Raw genomic sequence first — 24,150 nt, 5'->3', positions numbered from 1 at the left:
TTTGTCCATTACTTGATTCATTTAAAACGTCCCAACCTTCAGAAAGTTAACAAAGATTGCAAAAGTTTTCATCAATTGTGTGACGAAAATCATTTGTACCATCAACTACACCTAGTTTTAGCATGGGTGATTAAAAGGCACCATTCTGTAGAATGTAGATTTAAAGAATGAGGATGGGTAGCCCACATTTTCCCGCCAAAAATGACTACATATATTTTTAGAGTAATGTTAGCATCAGATCAATTTACAGAAAGGTCCCGCTCTTAGGAGTCCAGCAAACCACAGAACAACTGCTGCCTGCCCTACCCAAATTCACCATAAAACACGTGTTATGGTTTTAGAGGGAGCCTTTATCAGACTAACATAGCACAGCTGCCCTATGTTCACCCATAGAGCTTCCTGTGCTAGAGACACCAGATATGGAACAAGCCTCAAACACCTCAGGAAGATTGCAGCAGAAAATCACATATGGCCCCAGGATGTAATACTTAAAGAAAGGAGTCAGATGCACACACTCATAAACACAAATACATGCAGAGCAGAGGGCCTAGTAGTAAGGGTCACGCTAGATAATGCGCATGACACAACCGACCACCTGGACCCCCTCAGAATGTGACCTCCTGTTGGTTTTTATGGCCCCTTCTATCAGAGTAGGCTCAAGCATCTAAACACACAATTTATGACCCACTGTACCAGTATTTCCTGCCCAAAGGGGGATGAGCGTCTCTTTATTGCACCCACTGTACAGTTTAAAGCATGCCATGTACCCAATGCATATTGAATTCCAGCACGCAACGGTAAGAGATGTGGCTGCTATTCCCGGCCCTTATTGTTTAATTGAATTTAAACTGTTCCTGATTGCCAAGCCTCGCTGTTCTCCTTCTGGATAATCAGAACCTGCTTCAGCAGTGGTTTGGATGAAATGCCAAAGATTTTCAATGCAGCTGTAGTAAAAGGCCAGAGCCACTGAAACTTTTCATGAGGATGTTGGCACTACAGTTAGAGAGGCACAGTGGGTCACCAGAGGACTAGGATGGGTTTTCTGCATGAACTGAGTTTTGGCATGCCAAGCTTTCTTCACATTTTCATTTACTGACACTATTACTGACAGCATTCGCTCCTGACACAGTTTCCTACTAGATATTTGCATCCTTCCATAAACCATTGTATGAGGCTTGTGGTATGCTTGCGACCATCACTTACTTTGACACAAGTGTGAGTAAAGGCCGTTGGGAAAATACATTGAATTATAACGAAACGTTAACATGTTTAGAAGAAATGAAAATCTGTAATAAATCAAAGGAAGCAATGTTGCTGAACATCATTGTCAGTTATAAGAAGCCATTAAACATTTCAGCAAATTGAAGTGATATTAAATGTGAATATTACACCACAGCGAGACACAGTTTCCCGCGTATTTGTTTAAACATAGGTTTAATTCCAGCAGCAAACAAAAGCAATGATAATTGAAAAAAGTCTGCGAAATATGGTAATAAGTGCTCGGCGGCGCTTACTGCGCATGTGAAACTTCTAGCGCCTGTGCAGACTTTTAAATCATAGCTCAAAACCCATACGCAAATATTCGACAAGTGCGCAGCTTTACACACCAGTCAGTTTGTCAAAGCATGTTCGAGCGCCCTGGGAAAAATTCCTAATTTTTTTAATATCGTAGTTTTATGAATACTTACAGACATCGTCTTCTTCCTCCGACCACATCATTGGACTCAGCTAAAAAAAGCAAAACTTCTCGATAGAATATTATCCCGTAGCTTTAAAGGATGCGGACTCTGTTGTGTTCATGTAGTCTGCGGCTGTGGAGAGAGGTGCGGTGGGTGCCTGGGGTGTGAATAAAGGGGAGGGGGCCGCGGCGTCTCTTCTTTTGTATAGCAATGTCACAGCCCTTGAAATACGTGTGCTCAACTTAGCGCTTGTAAGGTCCAGGTCTGCCTTAGTGCTGACACGCAGCGAGCGCTCTGCTGACATTCAGCATGGTAAGCCCTGCCAAGTTTCTGAGGAGGCCCGAGATGTTTCAAATTCCATGTCCTGCGCAGAAGCAAACAACTTGGCGCTGAAGATAAGCGAGTTTCCCATAGTAGTACTGCCGATGAACACTACATATAAGGTTCTGCTTCGAGGACGACAGTATAAAGATTTAAAAGTGCGCCACCGCGCTCAGCATTACAGCGTCTACTGCAAGGCTCCGGGAGGATAGGATTCTCCGGGCTGGGGCAACGATACTCAACGGTTACAAAATCCGTGCGTTGTATTCAAAGGCGATAGTTCGCGGTTTTAATCCTACACACCCCGCGTTTCTCGCTGCCCCATTCCTAGCAATTTTTATGTGGGTTTCAATGCAACACATTGTTTCATGCGAAGTCATTTTTCAAACTTTGCTGCAGAAACTCGAATAAGTAATGTATGTTTTCCTCAGAGAATACCTTTTTGCTATATCTTGTTCCTTTCTTTGTCAGCCCAGGGATCCAACCAATAAGTCAGATTGGGAAGGAAGTCGAAAATGTTGCAGTTCGAGAAACGCAGGGACATATGTACAAGCCCCTATAGCCACGGGAACGTCACTTTTTGTGACGTTCCTATGGCGATAGGGTCCTTGCCTCATGTACAAGTCAGCGTTAAGCCACTTAACGTGGCTTAACGCTGCCTTGTACATAAGGCACCCCTTCATGCTATGGTTAGCGTGAAAGGGACATGCAGTGGGTGTTGCAGTGGGCGTTCCACCGCAAAACCCATTGTATTTGACTCTGCCCCCTATATACAAGGGTGGCGTACATAGGAGGCAGCGCCAAAATTAAGACCAAGAAAACCCAGGTCTTAAGTTGGCAAAACAAGGAGAAATGCATTATTTCTCCTCGTTTTTAGTTTTTCCATGTGTGCTGCCTTGTGCAGCACACATGGAAAAAGCAAAATGCCATGGTTTGTTTATGTACAGGAAGGTGTCCCAAATAATCCAAGCTCTTCACCCTCTCCAGTGTTTCCTCCCCAGCACGTACAACTAAGTTTTTGGCCACACCCTTCCCAAACACCATGAACTTGATTTTACTAGCATTGAGCTCCAGACACCTTAACACAAAGAAATCTGTGAATTTGTCAACAAGGAGCTGGAGTCCCATTGGAGTCTTGGAGATGAGAAGGGAGTCGTCGGCAAACAAGAGGATTGGCACCTTGCTGCCGTTCTCTGTAGGGGAATCATTTCTGCAGTCCTTCAGGATATCAGCCACTTCGTTTATATAGAGAGTAAAGTGCGTAGGAGCAAGGACACACCCTTGGCGCACCCCCCGCTGTATAGGAATGTGTTCGGTTAGCTCTCCTGCGTGGCCACACCGCATCTGAGCAAAATTATTACTATGCAATTTGAACAAGAGACGGATCAGGTTCCCATGAACTCCCATCCTATTTAAGGTAAGCCATAGGTTTGGGCGGGGGATAAGATCAAAGGCAGTCCTAAGATCAACAAACGCCACATAGAGTTTCTGTTGTTGAACTAAAATATATTTCTAGTATAATGTGGCAAATCTGGAATCTTAATCTATGGTGCTCATCTTAGTGTGAAATCCTGCTTGAAGGGGTGACATAATGTTGTTTGCGTCTACCCAATGTAACAACTTGTCCAGGATCTGCCTTGCAAAGATCTTCTGGGCATTGTAAATTAGGCTAATTGGCCTATAGTTAGAGGGCTCGCAAGCATTGCCTTCTTAAATATTGTAACAATCTCTGCCCCTTTCCAGGAATCAGGTATCTCTCCCCCTCGTGCTATAGCATTGGCAAGTAAATTAAAATAAAATGCCCAACTCTCAGGTTCTGATTTGTATAGATCCCCTGGGATCTTGTCAGGTCCAATTGCTTAGAAGTTTTTAACGCGTAGATGGCATTAGCAGTGTCTTCTAAGCTAAAGGTAATAGCTGAACCATAAGATTCTGAGGTATCCCAACAGGACAAATCCATAGAAGATCCTATGTTACCACATGTGCTTGAGGGGGCATCAGTCGGAAGCTCATACAGATTAGAAAAATTAGATACCTACTTATCAGCCAATATATGATGTTGGTAACTCTTTGCATCATTATCCGCTCTAGTTTGGGCCACTGTGCGCCAAAACAGACTGTTATCATTTATTTTAACCGCAAGCAACATATCCTCCAGATTCTATCATCCCAACTCTTTTTAGCCTGTTTTAACAAGACTTTATAAGCATGCCTGGCTTGGGCTATCTGACTCCAGGTGTCCTGAAATATGCAACCGTCATGGTTACTTATATATAATAGCCAATCAGGGTCACCCAATTTAAGTGGAATCCCAGCCAAGTTCCAAGATATTAAGCTAATAGTGATTTGTGTTTGAATGACCTCATGATCAGCTGTTTGTAGAAGACTTAAACTAGGACCCACAGGTGAAATGGTTGGAATAACATCCATTCTTGGATCATCAGGACAAGGTCTATCAGGGTTCTTGCTAATCCTACTCGGGCCTAGGGCATCATCCAAAAATATTTCATCCCAGCCTCTGGCCCCATTCACATTTGTAATCGCACAATTTGTGATTTTCTCCAGCACTGTATACCCCTCCTGCCACTGGAGAGAACTAAAGCATCACCAGCAGGTTTGGCTATCCCACATGCTGTCTTGTGCTAGAATTTGTACAGATATTCCATACATACTCACCACTCAGTCAATCGACTGCATTCAGATTGGAGACAGGTGTTCAATGGCTAGCCTGCATAGTTAAATTACGAGATTGCACAGGGGGGCCTTCAAGATTTCTAATGTTTGGAGAAAACAGTTTTAGCCTAATCACAGGCGTGTTGTTCCCCAAAAAATGGCAAGTGCAAAGTTCAAAATGAATCAGATTCTCCACTAGCTGTCTGTTGCACAGGGTGACCTTTATACAATCAAGGTCTACAATATCTGAGGGACACCGCCTGGCTTCCAAAATATCAGAGCTAATCACTGAAAGGCATTTGCGCTCTGACCTCAGCCAATAATTTGCTTCGTTAATTAGCGCATAAGTGACTTCATAAGCTCCAGGGTTTAATTTGGGCACTCTCGTCAAGTAAATTACATTTTTGAAATCTCAATTAGATCTTACCTGAGTGTTTGTTGTTTGAGATCTTGAAGGGTAATCTCGCTGGGAAGAGAGGACAGTTTTTTGTACATTATCTGAGTGAGGGGGAAGGGTTGCATTAACATTGTCTACTCCATCCTTAACCAGTTTAACATTAGCGACCTTGCTATTGGATACTACTTGATTTAAGAGCCTCGGGGTTGCATAAACTGATTTGCATCAGGGGGCCTTCGAGGTTGGGTAGTTTACGGGACCTTTTTAGATATTTGAACAGATCTTAAGGCAGCAGTGGATTTTTGTGCCCATTCAGTTCCATTAGAAACTACTGCCGCTTCAGGAGAATGTTGTTCTGTATGAAATGTCGTAGACAGTTCGTCTGGACTTGCTTGTTTGCAACGGCAGAGAGAACTCATCTTTTGCAGCAAAGAGACTTGATCTACTAATGAGACAACCAAACTGCTAAGATGGTTCAATTTTAAGTTTAATGTTTGTAGAGTTACTTTCTCAGCAGGTGTCCCGATGCCTTGTTGAGTCTCATTTTCAGTTTGACCTACATGATTCATCCCGGATTGGGCCTGTGGTAATTGTGAATGTAGCCTTCCGGTGCCTTCGGGAAATTGAGATTGAGATTGAAGAGGGGCAAAACAATTTTGACAATGGATATTGGTAGCAATAATAACTTCTGGGAAAAGCGGACATTGGGCATAACTTAATTGTTCAGCGTGTTCCATTCCCTTATGTTTAGACAATAAGGAAGCTGTGTCCTCTACAAGTTCAGTAGTCTCGGTCTGGTGGTGATCTGAAATGGCAAGATTTCCAGTTTTTACAATAGTCAGCTTTTGAGTTTTTTTGATTTTTGTATTTTTAAATATAGCCAGACCCTTTAAAACGTTATCTTTTCACCTCCCTTTGTCAGTATTTAATGGATTTAATAGAAATTCAACCTCCTCAATTAGTAAGTCTATATCTGCCAGCGTTTGTGTATCGGCATTTGCATGCGGGTCAGCTATCAGCTTCTTATGTCCTGGTTTCCTAGGTTTTTTTGCATTGATTTCTGCCCTCGGGAAGTCACCAGCTTTCCTTTTGCCCATATTATGAAACAGAATTTTCCTCCCAGGGACAGGGTAACCCACAAAAAAAGCACAGTAAAAACAAAGAAAATGTGGCTCACTCAGGAACGGTGAAGCCTGTAGGGTATCAGGATGGTCCCTCGCTGGTAATTTGAGAAGTTAGGTCTTGATTAGGAACCCGGTCAATACGACAATCCAGTATCACGATCAGGACAGTTGGATGAACACGAGCTGCAGCAACACCCCGGCTGCAGATGTTAGGGACAGGCCCATGCTCCTTCGGTCAGTGTAGGGCAAGGACGGGCTTGTCCTTGGCCCGGCCCGCAGCAGGATCCCGCGGTGCTTTTTGCAGCGCCTCCTGGCGCTGGCACGCTGCTGGTGACGTCCGCGATACTGCCTGGACCCTGTAGTCTCTGGAGCCCTGTCTGGCCCCGGTAGCAGGAGAGATGACGACAATGGAACGGGCTTCCCGCCATCACATGTGTATTTGCCTCACAGAATATGTAATGCGCTGTTTAAGCTGTAAAAGTCTTAAATAATAATACACTACAGCAATAACTATGGAGCCTTGAAGTTACATAGCAAGACCAGATTGTCACAATTTATTCTACCCTAGCCTGAATCCCAGAAAAACGTCCAAGGCAGAATGCGCAATATATCGGAATCATACTGATTCTCCAGTGCATATATCTAATTCTCATTGATGCGCAAGCACATTCTGCTGCTTCTGTGAATTAGCTATCGCCCCACAGCACAACAACCAAACCCAGAAAAAAAATCAATGTAACCGATAAATGTTGAATGCATGCCACAGAGGGAAAAATGAACAATCAAAAATATGTAATTGTTTCGTTAGAGGACAGCAACATCTATCTTTATTGCAGGAATGGTAATTAAAATTGAACATAAATAAACAAAGTGCACTTTCTATTTAACAGTTTATTATCAATTGTGAATCTTGCAATAAAAATAATAGGAAAATATTTCCAACATCTAGTGATTAATCGCTGAGCTCTTTTAATTAGTTAGAACAGCACAGAGGTTCATTTTTTTGTAGCAAATTGCTCAGCATGGCATTGGCAATGTTCCTGCATCTTCACAAAAATGTCTGGCAGCAGGGTTAACAAGCATTGGCATAGCCAATAGGTCTCGCATTTGGGACCTTATAAGTGTTTAGCCATGCAACAGTTGCATAACTAAATACTTATAAGGTCCCAAAAGCGAGACCTATTGGCTATGGAAAGCGGCCGTGAAAGTGAAAGTGATCGCGATAAAGCGCGGCGCGAGTGCCCGCGCACATGCACTGTAGCTCTAGGCTGGCCTGGTAGCACTTTTTGGAGCCCTCTCAATAAGTCTCGCCAGACCAGCGCATGCGCTGGGTCAGGCGAGACCTAAAAATCAGGGGCTGTTTAAGAGGAAGGCGTGCAGTGACAAACCTGCCGTTTGAAAGGGCCTTCATGAATGGCCGTACAAAAGGGGGTGGTGATGGACGGAGCATCAGAACCAATCAAACACTCACACCCAGTCAACAGATCTGGGTTTGATCCATCACCGTTCTTTAGCCCACTCTGCCACCCCAGTTCAGACATGGCCATATGCAAATCAGTCTGACCCTGTGCCTCATGGGAACAGTCCAGCCCGAACTGCCAAGCCATGCCTTCCCTGGACCGGAAACAAGCTTCCTAGGACCGGTTTCTGGCATTTCAGCCGTCTTCAGCCAGGCTTGCTTGAATCCAGTGGCAAAGTGAGCAAGGGACTCACGTCTGAGCATACCCTGCCAACTTATGGCGAACAAAGCGGTACAAAAGGGGGTGGTGATGGACGGAGCATCAGAACCAATCAAACACTCACACCCAGTCAACAGATCTGGGTTTGATCCATCACCGCTCTTTAGCCCACTCTGCCACCCCAGTTCAGACATGGCCATATGCAAATCAGTCACTATGCACTATGTAGGCTATTGCGCATCACTAAAATGATGGAGAAGCCTGAAAGGGGAGAAGGAGTGACTGTTCTTCTTGTCATATGTACAGTCAACGTCCCCCTTTCTGTTGTGCTTGCTTTCTCAGGGACCGGTCTGTTTTTTTAGCCTGCGAAATGCTTGTTCTTTCAAGTGAAGGGCAATTATCTGTCCCTCTCTCATCAGTCCGTCCTCAAAGTACGCCACTTCACTTAAACTTTTGTGCCAGACGTCCCCTTCCTGATGTTTTGTGCAGAACGACATCTTGCACGGATGAAAGAATGCCCCCAAGCACCAAGCGCAGAGTACGGATTAGACTCGAGTTTCAACAAGCATTGGCATAGCCAATTTGTCTTGCCTTTGGGACCTTATAAGTGTTTAGCCATGCAACAGTTGCATAACTAAATACTTATAAGGTCCCAAAAGCGAGAGCTATTGGCTTTGCCAATGCTTGTTAAATATTATGTTCAGCCTACAAATCATTGCCAAAGTAGGCCACGCAATTTTGTATAGGATGAACAAAAAGCAATGGCGCAACCAATATTCTCCAAGACGAAACCTATTGGTGTTACAAATGCTTGTTAAGTCTCTGCACAACACCCTGTGATTATGAGCAAATCAGTTAATCTCCCCAGGTGTGAAAAAAATGGCATTTGGCAAATATTCCTGTCACATAATGAAAGCAAATGAGTACATGTCCATGTCTCAGTGAAAATACCTTTGGAAGCAGATAACATCTGTTGTCACGATAAAGTATATAACATCTGTTGGCCGGCCAAGCAGTTATGCGCCCTTGAGGAGTGACAACCACTCCTCCCCTGCTCTTTGGGCAAACCAACCCAGCCCAGCCCCGCCCTGCCCCGCACCTGGAGATCCACTAGGGAAACATACAATGATAATAACCTGGCGTTATCATGATTTTATTTTTCTCACTCGCCACCACTGCTCTGCATAGGTTTAGTCCCCACCCACTACCATATGGCAGATGGATTATACTTTTTATACCAGTATTGAATAACTGATAGTGTTTCATCTCATGTAATCTTTTTTATATATATGAAATATTTAAAGGTAATGTAATTTTATAGAATAATTAGCGTGCATGCTAAAATATGCGATTTAAAATATACAGTTTTGAGTCTTACAAAACAGCAATAAACACTGACATATTTCACCTCAAAAAACATATTGAATGAATCATTATACCCAAAATTACTTGGCTTTATTGCACTAATTAAGAATTTCATTGACAACCATACCCTTGAGTGACGAGTTTATGAAGGAAATTGTACAAAGGATCTCATTTTCACATATAGATAAGTACGTGTCCTCTCTTTAAAATGTTTATCTCAATATCTTTGCCGCTCTGTCATTTATTCCTATGCGATAAAGTCATACAAACCTAACATTACATAACAGTATCATTATGTCACTCAACTTTCAGACAGAGGGAGGTCAAATAAGGGGAGGAACGTGCCTCAGACAATAATACAACTAAGTGTTGATGACAGAAATAAAAAAGAACAGTCGAGCTCTTGCACACTTGATCGGCTTTTGGTAGCAGGTAGATAACTTGGCAACCTTTCATAAGAGATAAGGAAGCATAGCCCAATAAGCAAACCAATGTAAACAATTGAAAAACAAACCACACACTGCCACATATTGAAGAAAAACAATTAATGCTGAACTGATCCCAAGAGAAAAAACCATTGCGAGTTTTATATTAATGTTAACTGCCATATGCAACCACAGAATTTGTGTGACAGGGTGCAATAATATTAACTGATGAGTGGCAGAACCCCTTTCAGAGGGTCATAGGGCAAGCAGGAGCTACTGGGCATAACAATGGGGTTGAGGCCTTTTAAGCCTGATGTTCTGGGGCCCAAACTACTATAGGTCCTGAGCAACTAGATCAAGTACTACCCTTCAACACTTGACTATCAGTGATAACATCGGTCAAGCAGTCTAAGGCTTCTTGGAGGGAGGTAGGTGCAAGGTATCCAAAGGCACAAAGGTCAACATTCATCCAGCAACCCCAGTAAATTCATGTCCAGCCAAATACTCTCTTTGATTAAAGAAATTGCATTTATATATGAACCCAATGTGAAATACGGCACACACATACAATTTATAGAGTCATTGTAAGGCCAGCACTCTAGGGCTATCTGTGTGAGGTTCTTAGTCATACATCCCTGTCTACTGGTAGCGGTTATTCACCATTTATGTGAGGCAACATTCAGATTAGGCTCCGCAAGTGATTACAAGTCTTAGAAATTCCACAATGGCTTTTTAAAAGTCAGTGTCCCAGCGCAAGTATCCCCGGGGTTTAGTGGCCCAGCGATCAGCCTTACTCACTTCAGAGTTGCAATATGGAATACCCTGAGAGCATTCAGCAGTCTAGTATTGTGCTAGACTGCACTGAGTGCCCACAAAGATCTGTAGTCTTGTTGCTGCCAGACATTTGGCTGGGTGTCCTGAGCACTCCCCCAGTGATGGGGAAGTTCCTCTTATCTCAACGGCAGATGTTGAGCAATTACTTCAGCTCTGATGTTCAACAGGGTGCACTGGGGGCATGGGTCAGAAACTGCAGCTCTTCATGGTTGCACACTGTATCTGTGCTATAGCCCAGACTTTTTGCAGTGGTGAACTAGGGTGATGGTCCTTGCTCTTAACTGCTGCCCCCTCTGGCATACAGGGTCCCCAACTTGGGTGGCACATAAGAAAATGGCCTGATCAGTGCAGTGATGCTATGACTTCACAGCAGCCTCCTCTAAGACATGGGTCATTGAATTGGGCAGCTCACTGGTGGAAGAACCGATTGGTGCAGCAAGACTTCTTTTTCACGGCAGCCGCCTCTGGTATACAGCACACGGGCTGATGCCGAATCAGTGCAGCAGCACTATTCTTCACAACAGCCCCCTCTGACATACGGGGTCAGCAACTTGGGCAGCACACGGTTGGGCTGCCCAATTGGTGCAGCAGCCCTTTAGGACTGTAACTCTCACAATCTGCTTCAGGGGTCCACTCAACAAGATCCCCCACCCAACCACCCTCCCTCCAGGCACTCTATTCCATCCCACAGTGTCCTCCAGTCTCAGCAGGCAGCCAAATGCTGGCGCCCCAGGGCAAGGGGTCTAGATTTTCCTGTATAATGTCCCCTCTCTCTTCTGGGAGAACCATTGGTCCCCAGTCCTGGTCACAAAAGCCAGAAGTTCTGCTGAGCATTTCCATGTCGAAGTACGGCATCAGTTGGTTGCCTGGCAGTTGACAATTTGGGAGAATTAAGCTCCCTTTTTTTTCATTTCTAGACGCAAAAGTAATTTAGTGCTTTTCTCTTTTAAATTCATGTGATGTGTGCTGCTTACTTAGAAGTACCCTTTCTTCTGTTCTGTCCTTTATCCAGGCAGCAGTCTGTAACAGCAGGAGAGACTTCAGCCTTGATTGCACCATAACACAGGACATGGGAGTGCCTCAAGGAGAACACCTGAATGTCAACCTCACTTATATATTCCCAACAAAAGGTTGCCAAGGCCCTAGCACTGCTCTTCATGATCCCCTGTCTCTGCCCTATTCCTCTTATCAGTCCCATCATCTTTCAGAGATGCTCCCAGGCCCACTGACCAGTGACCTTTCCAGAATCAAAGTGTTGATTTGAAGAGCACAAGACAACCTGACTCTCCCTTCTTCCAGTGTGTGCCCCAACCTGCTCTCAGGAATATGGCAATCCACACATTTGCCTGGGAGGGCTCCTTCCAGCCATATCCCTTTCCAAAGCCCTTGGTAACAGCGTGGAATCCACATGCCTCCATGTATTGTACCATTTGCAGGCACACATACATCACAGCACGCCCAAGCCAACAAACATGCAGTGGATAGAGCTACAAGTAAACATGATGTAGACCAAGGGCGATTTAAGCACTCATCGGTGAAACTTTACATGAGTGGACCAGTAGGCCCTACTGCAGTGACACAGGTAAAAAGACGTGTTAACACACTGATACTTTTTGTAAAAATGCAGTATGCTGGCCCCACCACTGCAAGCTGCTTAGCTCTCGGAAAAGCCAGTAGCCATTTACCACTATTAGGGTAGCATTTTGGGTGCTCCTCCTGGTATAAAAATACCCCAATCCATGACAATGGCTTAGGTCATGGCACACAGGCATGATCGATGTGTGTCCATGGCCAAAAATCCCTGCCAATCCCTGATATCATCGCAGCTGGGATTTTCAAGTCGGGGATGCACTTCCATCACCATCTAGGCAACCTTCCCATCCTAACAGGGGGTTAATATTTAATGAGAATGTAAAATATAGTTCTGGTCCAATCAGTACATTTGTCAGATAATAAGAGTTAAAGAGCATAAAGCCAGGTTTTGAGGACTTTCCTTCATTTTAACAAATGAGGCCCCTGACGTAGCAACATTGGGAGAGTGGCCCAATACATTGTTGTAGCTACAAAGAATGTCCTGCTTGCAACCAAAGTAAATTTTAAAGGCAATGCGATTTGAAGCAGGACGATAATAGATTTGTGAATTTTTAAGCAGCACCCGCTGTTGAATAGGTAGCAGGAGATAGGGGACAAATGTAGGACTCATGTGATAATCAGTTGTAGCTGATGAGAGACTATAGATAAGTCTGAATAAACTGTACTGTAATAATCAATCTGAGAAGCAATGAAAGCTTTTCTAATCAGAATTTTGCAATGGAATGAGTAGACAAGTAATATTCTTGTCAACACCTTGAATTGAAAAAAGCAAGAGCCAACAACAAAGCTGATCTATACAGATCCATAATGAAAGAGAAATCAATTTTCACCTCTACATTTTTACACAGACTGTAGGCATCAGGGGACCCCCAAAGACTGTTGCCAAAAAGGTGCCTGTCAAAACTGTGAAGTATTTATCACAATTCCTTTTTAGTCGGTTTTGACACATCTTGCAAATCACCAACTATTGCTTTTAGGGACACAAAGCAATACTTAAGGCACCAGATAACACATTTTAATATTTTAGCTATGAAATGGCGAGGCACAGACTATAGCAAATCTCCTGTTAGTGGTAAGTATAGACTGACACCAGGTAAGACAAGTCAAACAGCCATTCAATAAATTAGCATACACAATAAAGGCAGCAACATTGATATGGGATGTCTTGAACCCATATCCTCATTAGATAAGGTGCCTAAAATAACAGAAAAGGGAAATGTAAACAGAATAGTACAGAACACTAATACAGAATGTGTCTCTAGCTACTGGTGTACTGAGGAAACTTGCCTTCAAAATAGAAACAGATTACAAGTTTATGGTTAACACAGGCTATATCGGTGTTAAGTTGAAAGTTCGGGTTGAGACTGCTGCAGAGATGCCCACCCTGAACTCCTATTGCACCAATAACAGCACACTGAAAGGAAAATAGGGGAACACTATTTAGCTCACCTAACTGTACAGATCCCTGTGAGCTAGGAGCTGACCTACAGAAAAATGGACAGAGGATGTTAGGTTATGTAAAGCATACTCAAGTCTCTGCTGGAAGCTAATGAGCACACTTTCCAGTGGTGGAGAACTGATCTCTCTTCCAGAAACCCAGATCCACACAGACCCCCACATTTAAACCCTTTGTCGGTGGGTCAGTGAACTCACTCTAAATATACCAGTTGCTTTCAGTAATGTAACTCAGATGTCACCAGTACTCCATTTAGATTGGAGAATAAACCTGCAGAGAAAAAAACATGGATTTTCCAGACATACATGATCGTTCCTAGGGTTATTAACTATGTGATTATACTCTGCCTTCCTGGATGATGTGTTGTCCAGAAGGGTCCCCCAGATTTGTAACTTTAGTTATACTGTACAGATGAAGAAAAATGGCTAAGGGGCAGAAAAGAGATCAATTTATTTATTTTAGTTCTGATGTCAAACAGAAAAGAATACAATATCCGTCACCATTACCTTGTACCTAGCTGTGAGCCATCAAGGATTCTATTTCGAAGATGAGGTCTGCCAGGTATTTAAAGTCAGTCCGGGTACTAGCAATCCGAGACTGCAACTGTGAATCATCAGAAAATAAGTGATACAGCAAACTAGTACCAGGCAATAAATATGATGAGACGTTGCTAAGAGACCTTAAAGTAGCTAGCCGTTTGAGAGAATCTCCACAAGCCACCACTGTGGTGGGAGACAAGGCATTCCTAAGATTTACTTGATGAATACTTTGATACAGAAAGTGGGCAAACCATGTCACCATGTTCCCTCAACTTCATTAACCATGGAGAGGCTCTCAAATTGGATTTGATGTTTCACCACATCAAAGGCTGCTAAGAGGTCCAGAAGAACTTGACATTCCATGTCCATCAAAGGCTAAAAGGGTATTATCCACCCCTTTAATCACTGCACATATAGGGTCAGGACATTTATCAAGACTTCTGTCGGGTTATCAATGAAAGGTTTTGTCTTCGTCATCAGCTTCCTGTTCACTTTCACCCTCATAGGAGAAATTGTGCATCACAAATACACCCAGGCACTTTGCTACCGAAATTACCATAGCTGTTCACTCATATCCTCTAATTGTAATAGCTAAAATGCTATCCCTTCCAAGTTGCTCCTCAATCCTTGCTCAGAGACATAACCTCTCTTGCCACCTCTGGATTTTCTTTCAGGGCTGAATTTATGGCAGTACGACTGGTGCGGCCACACTGGGCGCTGACCTGGGGAGGGGGCACTGACCTCAAGGCGGCGCTGTCCTTAGCAATCACTTACGAATTCAAAACACCTTCTGCAGAGTTCCTTGTCCATCCAACTTTCAGGCAGAAAAAAAACATTCTGTTCAGCCCCTGTGATTAATGTTCCTGTTAGACAGAGGAATCAGAGTTCTATCTAGTGGTATAAATTAGCACAGAGGGTTAGTACGCCTGCTGCAAAGAACAAGTACCGTGCAGATCACAAATCTGTATTTGTATGGATATCTGAGTGGATTACTGCTTTTGTCACAGAGATCCTTGAGTTACCACAGTTTATAAGATACATCTCTAATATAGAAAAGTGACTGTTATGACCTGTCATTAAAGAGCTGTATGCAAACTGCATAAAATAGTTAGGAGGTTATATTTTTTTTCCTAGTCTTCATTATCTATTCCTAATGTTGCTAGAAAAGGATCGGTTTGGGTAAATATACATTATTATCAGTAGAGCCAGCCTTTACCAGTGCTTTAAAACAAATGAAATGTATGTGAGAGAGGGTTGATGGAGAGATGAGGGACACATTTGCCCGGTTGTAGTGAGGGAATCGAAGGAGGAGGTCATGGGAAAGGGGCACCAACAATTATTGTCGCACCGGGCACCACCAGCGCTAAAGCCAGCCCTGCACATAGCTTGTGGTCTGAAAGAAGGTATAACAGGGTGACTGCTGCGAGCTGTCCAACAAATAGGGTGTGGTATCACTTATTTATCCATAGAATTAGGCTCAATGCAAATGGATATGGGTGTGTAAGAAAATGTGAAACAAAGCCGTCTGCAAGTGAGTCAGATTTATTTTCAGTGTTAAAATATGCAACAAAAATGAATTCCCACCTAAGCAGGGTTTTAACGTCAGTGGACCTTTTTCAGAGCCAGAGCTCAAACGGTTCAGTTACACGAATTATATTACATACCAATTGTATGAGAGGTTCGAAAAACATTTCACTGTATATATTTCAACTATTTGCATTCACTTAAATGCACACAGTGTCAATACAAGAACTTCAAAGAGCTGCATAAAGAAGGACATGGACATTTGGAAGGGGAAACTAATGGTATCCTGCCTCATTCCCTGGGTATTGCTGTGGTCTGACCTGTGAGTAACAGTGCTGTGATTCCGTCATCCACATTTAATAGATCTGTATAAATGTTTTACAGAACGCCATTCAGATCACGGGCACAAGTAACTCGAAACATAAAGATTTGATGCAGAACTCAGGGGGTTTATAGGACTTTAAATGTACCGTTTGAAAGAGACAAGATTGCAACATAAAATGTTTCGTGCTGGGCCCCGATACCAAATGAAGAATAACAAAAAATCAAATCAGCTTGTAAGATAGAGCTTTGCAGCTCCTTGCTTTGGGAGCGATGACTACTTCCTGAAACGGGGCAAAACCAAAGGAAATGAAGACGGCTGAAATGCCAGAAACCGGTCCTAGGGGGCTTGTTTCCGGTCCAGGGAAGACATGGCTTGGCAGTTCAGGCTGGACTGTTCCCATGAGGCACAGGGTCAGACTGATTCGCATATGGCCATGTCTGAACTGGGGTGGCAGAGTGGGCTAAAGAACGGTGGTGGATTAAACCCAGATCAGTTGACTGGGGGTGAGTGCTTGCAATGTTCAACACTCCGTCCATCATTTCCTTTGGTTTTGCTTACTTCCTAAAACGTTCACCCATCTGCACATTTTAATATTCGTTAAAGGTCCACAAAGGCAAGGCGCGTTTCTGCTGTTCTTTTATTGGAAATGTATACCTTTAGACTTCTCGTGGAAAAAGAACACCCATATTGGTGAGGGGGTTTTGGTACAGCCTGTTGGTTTGTGATTATGCAAATTACTCAATCACCTTCTCCTAGAACTGTGATAATAGTGGGTCTTGCGTCTGTGTTACGATTGGCAAATGCTCTACCAAGCCCTATAACATTTGGAACTCACGTAGCCTAGTGCAAGAGAGACAGTGTATGTAGTCTTCCTCACCTTAGGGAGGGCCAGCCCCACGGCAGGTCAGTTCTCCATGAGATCCAACAGTGTTCCCTTCTGATACTAGGTCATTCAATTAATCACACTCATTAAACATTAGGGGGATCTAAGCACTGAGATCACCAAAACCAGCAATAATATGATCCTACTTTGGCAATATCAGCCGTTGCCTCTGGATGTGTTACATGATAGTGCATTACACCACCCGAGAAGGACAAAGGCTTAACAAATGTCTACGAGACCGATTTTCAGGGAAATTGTATATTCCAGAAGAGAGTGTATTCATACATTCATGTTCATATCTCACAACTGATCAAATCTCCATTGATAACTTCCTGTAGGTTGTTTTGGTGAATGTGTAAAATTCAGTTTTACTTTTTAAGGGTAACTGAACACTTTGTAGACTCAAGGGTATATTTATGACGCAGTTTGTGTCGCTCTGAGTGATGCAAAACTTATGCCATATTTTTAAGCCACTTTGCAGGGCTTTGAATGGCTTAAGAAATCAATCTGGAGAAGGGCAACACAGCAATTTGTGCTGCTTTGCATTACTCTGTGCAAGAGAGGCGTTCCGTAGGTGGTTGCATGGATTTTCCCACGCAACTCCCATGGTTGTTTACTCATTACCAGATTTACCAAACCTGGTAAACCTGGGAATGCGCCAAAAAGATATGATGTGTGGAACAAAAAGCATGATCTGCACTGGCTTAAATGAAGGGATTCACATAGGGTATTTATGGAAGCCTAGCTAGAGAAATATGCACACGTAATACCTGTAACGAGGTCCTGCTTTTTCAATGTGAAACCAAAGGTGCAACACTACTCCATAAACAATTGTGCATGCCACCCATAGGGTTGACCTTTCTAAACAATGTATATTGATATGATTTTACTACTTTGTGCCTTTCAACATACGACCATTCGAATAAATGAGCAGGTGCATCCATAGGGTCAGAAATCTCTTTTCGTGCCCCATGGAAAACATCTAAATATGGGTTCTACAGGAAATAATCTGTGAATAAAATCACGGCGGCTTATAAACTGAAGCACATCAAACCCAAGCCTCATATTTCCTCACTAACAGTTAAATGCCACACAGTATCTAAACCCTGAAGAAAAGTGGCACCGGGCGATTTAAGGGCGCACAGCATGTAAACAAGTAGACACAAGGAATGTGAAACTATATCATGGTTGTAACTAAGTAACTCAATTGCAGAGTGTGGAAACACATCGTGCAATTATCTTCAAAGCCTTTATCACACTGAATAAAGACTATAAAAAAAGGACTTAATCAGCTGGAACTCTCTGTCTAACAACAGTCTGATTGACTCATAAAAAAGATATGTTCTAAAGTTAATAGGAACATGTGAGATCATTAAAGAAAGGTCACACTCAGTAGCATGCATCAGAGAATTATAACAACAATTGGGGAATCTCACACTTTGGACTAGCAAAGTCACACCTCTATAAAGTCAGCCCCTAGGATGGGATTACACTAAGTTCCCAAGGGCACTATAGGCATGTGTGCCTGCTTCATGTGCCCCCATTGCACCTTAGGGTTACAGAAGGGGATGAAGATGCTTGCACAGCTGCTTCTGTCATTCAGATTGCAGTGGCACTCTAGTAGAACTGGAGAGATCTCTAAGGGGGTGCCTCCTTATTTGTATAGGGCCGTTGTCCCAAAACAAATGAGGCAACACTTTACTTCTGTGCCCGTGCCACAATATAAGTGTGGGCTCTGAGACAAAAGTGTTGTTGACAGGCACGCGGACTGTGTGCAACACTTAAGTAGTGCACAGTTAATGCCAGCCCTGAGGGTGCCCCATGGGAGGTGGGAATGAGGGTTCCTGTGACTACCCCCCAAGCAATCCCTTGCAGGATGGTGCAGTCAATCACTGCTCTCACCTTCATAGGGATCCCTGCCCCCATTTCAAAGCCCATCTGGTCGCCGCTTGCACAATGAAAGGAAGATAGAGTGCTTAGATCAGTCAGTCCAACTTTCACTAATGTGCTGCCCCCAGGGCAGACACAAGTCCATGGATGCACCGGGGATAGCACATTTATTAAAATAGGGCACAAAGTCCATGTCTGCCCACAGCGCGCCCATTTAAATGTGCGCTTTGGTGCCAAGATGAACACTGCACCCTAAGTGTTATGCGGATACTGGTGATCAAACAAACCTTTGTCTGTGCATTATCCCTTAAAATTCCTTTCAATACAGCTTCATTATTCCTTACCCGCAAGTCTTTTCTAGCTGATTCATGTTACTAACATTATGGACACAATATTTCTATATATTTACTTATTGATTGATTAATTGATTATTTTTTTTTAGCAGTTAATATGTCAACCTCACGGCCACTTTAATACATGTTACTTTTAGGTAGGCGATTTCTGTCAGCTCATTAATCTAGGTGTTATAAATGATTTGCTATTACCTATAATATGATGGCATGGAAACAATCTGAAATTTCCAGCTGTCACAATTAGGAATTTGTTAATGGAACTCCAGGGTTAGTGGATGTGCATAAGTTGGATGGGAGCGGCTTCTCACAGTTCATTATAAGCTGCCTGCAGTAAAGGTCTTATCTAAAAGTTGTACTTGGCATGATACAACCACATTCAGGTCAAGCATAACCTTGTGTTAAACGTTTGCTTTTCAACTACCTTCTGGAAAAGAAGGTAATGTACATATGATCTCAGAAAAGAGCTTAGTGTGGTACACATGTCTGTAATGCAAAACTAGCTATGAAGAAACGGAGCACTGTACATTGCATAGAGGAATAGGAAAATGTCTCCAAAATCGTGTACATCAAGTGACTATGCACACATTACATTTTTTAAGGCACGGGGAAATTACGTGATTTGCCCGGGGGATGTTGAGTCTAGCGTCTAAGCAGGATTCGATTCTGGGTGACCAGGTTCCAAAGTTTTCAGCTCTAGCTGCTACATCCCTTATCAGGGAAGGCCATGGGACTCCCTTCTCCCAGCTATCAGTCCCCGTGTCTCTTCTGATGCATTTGTGTTGGTAGGTGACCTGCGAGTTGTGGATTGTGGCATTCCCAACATAAACATTGCAGAGGTGAGGTAGATAATTAAAAGTAGTTTTTACTTGCTTTTCAGGATCTGCTAAGGCGCAACATTAGTATTCACGAGAAAAGAGATCCCACTATTTTTCTACTCTTCTTGCAACCCTCGCTTAAATTACTAAAGCATTTATATAACATTCATACTAGGTGTATCCTTGATGACAATTTTAATCCAGATATGTTGTAATCCGAGCAGATTTGGATTTTCTTTGTTCACGTGTTGTCAGTCACCAGTTTTGAAACAAAAAGAGACTGCAATATTGTGATATCACATATAGATATGCACAAGCTAGAACTTGCATTATTTTGTTAATTCGCACCCAATTTGGACCTTAGAAAAAGATTCTTGCCATAAAAGCAATCGTGTGACTTGTATGAACCAGGGGCCGTATTACAGAAAGTGCCCAAGGGACGCAACGGGTGTATGTGCCTGCTTTGCGTGCCACTGGGGCACTTTTGTATTACAGATGGGCAGCAGATGCTTATGTGCCCCCTTCTGTAATACTGATAGTACTTGTGCTGTCCTCTTGATGTCGAATGGGATCCCCCAGACATACCCCTGCAGGCGGGTGCAGTCACCCACTGCACCTGCCTGCACGGGGTTCTCTAATCCCTTCTGAAAGTGTAGGCAGGTTGCCACCTGCACTGTGAAACAGTGAGCGGCTTTTAAACAGCTGCTCCATATTTCACTTGAAATTCGTGGCTGGCCTGGGCAAAGCATTCACCACAATTGGGTGCATTTTTCTGTTCAAAAGTGGACCATGGAGAAAACAGGGAAAATGTGCCCATTCAGCAATATAGACCAAGGAGTTTGCAATTTATACTTTGAGGATTTCATGGAGGTGAGTGCACCTCCGTCATCCTACCAGACCAGACTACTGATGCCGATGCTTTGATGAGATCTGGCATGAGTCATTCATTTACTTTACTTCATTTTCTAATTTTTTGGGTAAAGCATCAATTGTTCTCTGCTAAATACTCTGAGAAGAATGGCAAGCCAGAACATACAATCTCGTTACTCCCCCCTCCCTCCGACATCAGTGAAAAGCAGTACAGACAGGTCCAATCAAAACACATATACTTATGTAGTGCTTCAGAGTGAGACAGATCACAGTCTATATCGTGTGAGAATCCGGCCCAGCCCAGCTCAGTGCAATACAGGAGTAGCCTCGCCGTCATCCCCTCCCCCCTCCCCCTCAGAGGTTAGCGGGAATACAACTCTCCACTTGTTCCCTCCGACTCACTCTGTGACAACTGCCCCTCCACCGCCAATCCTTCCATACACAGAACTCGCCACGCCAGAAGGTCCTCCTGCAATTTTTCATCCCTCCTAGAACACTGCATATGCGTTTCTTCCGCCAGCGTCCATTCCCGCACATCCCTGGGCAAGCCAGAATCTTTAGAATCATAAGCAGTATGAGAAGCAGCTACCAAATCTTGTCACAGCAACATGGACCTTTTAGCATTGCTGTGCAGCATTCTGAGATGATTACATCCACAAAAGGACCACTCCCTTGCAGCCCTAATACCTTCCACAATGAGAGAGGCGAGGATTGCCACTTATATTATGGGTATTGTGAATATGATTTTTATTCCAAACTTGCAGCACAACATTCACAACACCATGGGACAGTCATGTGGCAGCAAAATGAACCTGTCTCTGATATCACGCAAATACATAATCACAATAGTACTTTTGAGTTCATTTTGTAAGGCACGCTCACACCTTTAGAGCAATCACAGATTTTGTAAGCAAAGTAAATCATTTCAGATTTCTCGTTTTTAGTAAAACGTTACAGAAATCTGATTAATAACACAATTTTGCTCTTTATTGATTCGTGTGACCAGCACAAAATCTTACGAGCAGACAAAAAGAAATATTAATAGCATTCCTAAGTTAAACAATATATTCGTTGATGAATCTTACACAGTCCTCAAAAATGCAGACCTGCATTGCAGTGTGAATTTCTAAAATTGGAGGCTATAAGATAAATCAAAGCAAAACAGAACTATTGCTTTTTAATGTTACAGCTTCAGACCTCCCGATATCATTACAGCCTCAAGCAAGGACACAGTCCCCAATAAGATACCTCGCGATATCAGTGACAAATCATTTTCTAGCCTGTTCCATTTGAATTATGAAAAATTGTTACGGAAACTAAAGGGATTGCCTGATGGGTGGTCACAGGTCCCCTTGCCATTTATAGGCTGTATCCCCATGGTTAAAATATCGCCATTACCACTGTTGATATTTCTCTTCTCTAATGTTCCAATCAAAATTCCTTATACTTTTTTTTCAGTAAACTAGATTCAGCTTTTAGGAGTTTTGTTAGGAATAAGAAATCTTCTTGGGTAAAGTTGGGGTTTCTACAACTTCAGAAATCACAATAAGGGCTGGCGTTCCCCAATATGCGAGGCTACCATCAGGCTGCTTTAATGGATCCTCTCTCAAGGTATTTATATGGATTTAGAGCATTCGATTTGTTTTAATAGGATGATTCAGGAATCAGAAATTAGCCTACCAGTTTTTTTAAAATCAAAATAGCGAAGCCACCAAAGAAAACTAGGTATGAGTTTCTACGGGATACCTTTGAGCGGATGAGTGCCCTATTCAAACCCTATAAGTTGCCTTTTGATGGATTTTTATTGTTGCTGCAGAAGGGCAGAAACCTGGGCTTTATTCTAGCAGATCAGAAAGTTCGATTTTTGAACTCCATAGGTTTTCAAACCTGTGGCGACTTCATTATGCGGTGAAAATCTAACTCCTCGAAAGAACTAATAGCTAGGAGTGGCCCACAAAGTAAGCAACATTTTTTAAACTTGAACCAGATTAAATACTTTCTGCAGGTCAATATTAAAAGCGAGATTCAGGAGCCTCATTCGATCAGTAGTGCTCAGATTAAGAGCAGAATGCAAGGAATAGGAAATTGGTACAGACAGCTGAAGGAACTTCCTTGGCAGCCGGGTCTAACTCATTTTCTTTCCAGGGAATTAAAACTAACACAATGTCATCTATCGGAGAGTGATTGGCAGTTAATTGCAGAGATAGGAAACAAATTTCTCTGGGCTGCTAATTTTAAAAGAATGTCATTCCTGTCTAAATGGATGGCCTGTTATACCCTGGAAACTTTCCAGCAGTTTCAAATAATTGTTTTCGTTGTCCTCAACAAGGTGAATGAGGTTGGCTCCATATGTTTTATTTAAGCCCGCATCTTTCTAATTGGTGGCAGGGAGTGTTTGAGGCAATCGGTCAGGCTAGCCAGTGTTCAGTTTCTCCAGAGGCTACTCTAGTACTATTTGGTGTTTCTAAGAGGAGCCAACAATTAGTAAAGGGTCAACAATATTTTACATTGATAGCTTTGTCGATTGCACGCTCTTTCATCCTCCAGATGTGGAGAACAGCAAAGATTCTGGCAGTCCAGGATTGGAAGAATCAAATGTCTCGTACCATGAATTTTGAAGAGGCATATGCAAAGAGGGTGGGTGGACTTAAAAGGTTTAATGCCATTTAGCAAAATTGGAAATAAGGTGTTAGGGCATTCAAAGCTGTGTACCTTGCAATAGAGGGTGTGTTTGTTAGTGTGCCCCAATAATATATCAAAAGTTGGCTACTAGCTAACAACATCTTGGGTAGCACTCTTTTTTTAATGATTATGTTCTGAATCAGAATTTTTGCTCTGCCTTCTAAATTGCACTTCCTTTGCCCTAATGCACCTGCCTTTTAAGATATTACAATGTATTAGTATATGATCGGAATCATTGAATTTGTTTGATAATCAAGTATCACTGTTGCGCTTTAATTGCCTATTTCACATGTTACAGATCATGATCAACAGCTCTGAAAAAGAGCAGCTTGGGTTGAATTTCTGGAAAAAGGTCTTAGATTTGGCTCTTTTGGATATTTTGCACTTTATTGGTTATTACAAAAGCACTTATTCACTTTTTTCATCAAGGCACTTTAATGAATCTGGATTGCGTTTAGCTATTTATTAATGCAATTGTAGTTTCATGTTTAAATGTTGCTTTTTAAATGGTCCAAAACTAATATTGTTTATTTCTTTTGCACATATTATAGCTAATTATCAGATCAGGCTGGTGCTTTTTGCTACATCGCTATTATCTGTAAAAAAATATATATATATTTTATTTCCAGAAGTTACTTTATGTACCTATTGTTCTACTCGATAAATAAAGCAAAAAATAGAGAAACCTCTTTGTGGTCCTTTTTTCTTCCCACCCAGGAAAAG

At 42.7% G+C, this 24,150-nt stretch overlaps 1 protein-coding gene across 13 annotated transcripts in view; it reads right to left on the bottom strand.

Annotated features, from left to right (window-relative positions):
- The window catches only part of DMD (dystrophin), a 7,596,173-nt gene that overhangs the window by 7,080,599 nt on the left and 491,424 nt on the right, over positions 1–24,150 (bottom strand). For 2 of the 13 annotated variants that reach the window (XM_085622451.1, XM_085622459.1), the window contains exon 1: positions 1,689–1,951. The exons of the other annotated variants lie outside the window; for them this stretch is intronic. In XM_085622451.1, coding sequence (XP_085478577.1) covers positions 1,689–1,719 — 31 coding nt within the window. In that variant the 5' untranslated portion in view covers positions 1,720–1,951. Of the gene's footprint in view, positions 1–1,688; positions 1,952–24,150 lie in introns of those variants that run through there. 13 annotated transcript variants of the gene reach the window in all.

Source organism: Triturus cristatus, chromosome 8 (genome assembly GCF_964204655.1).
Source record: "Triturus cristatus chromosome 8, aTriCri1.1, whole genome shotgun sequence".
NCBI lineage: Eukaryota > Metazoa > Chordata > Amphibia > Caudata > Salamandridae > Triturus > Triturus cristatus.
Note: the sequence above shows the minus strand (reverse complement) of the source record. Positions and strands in the feature narration are given on the sequence as shown.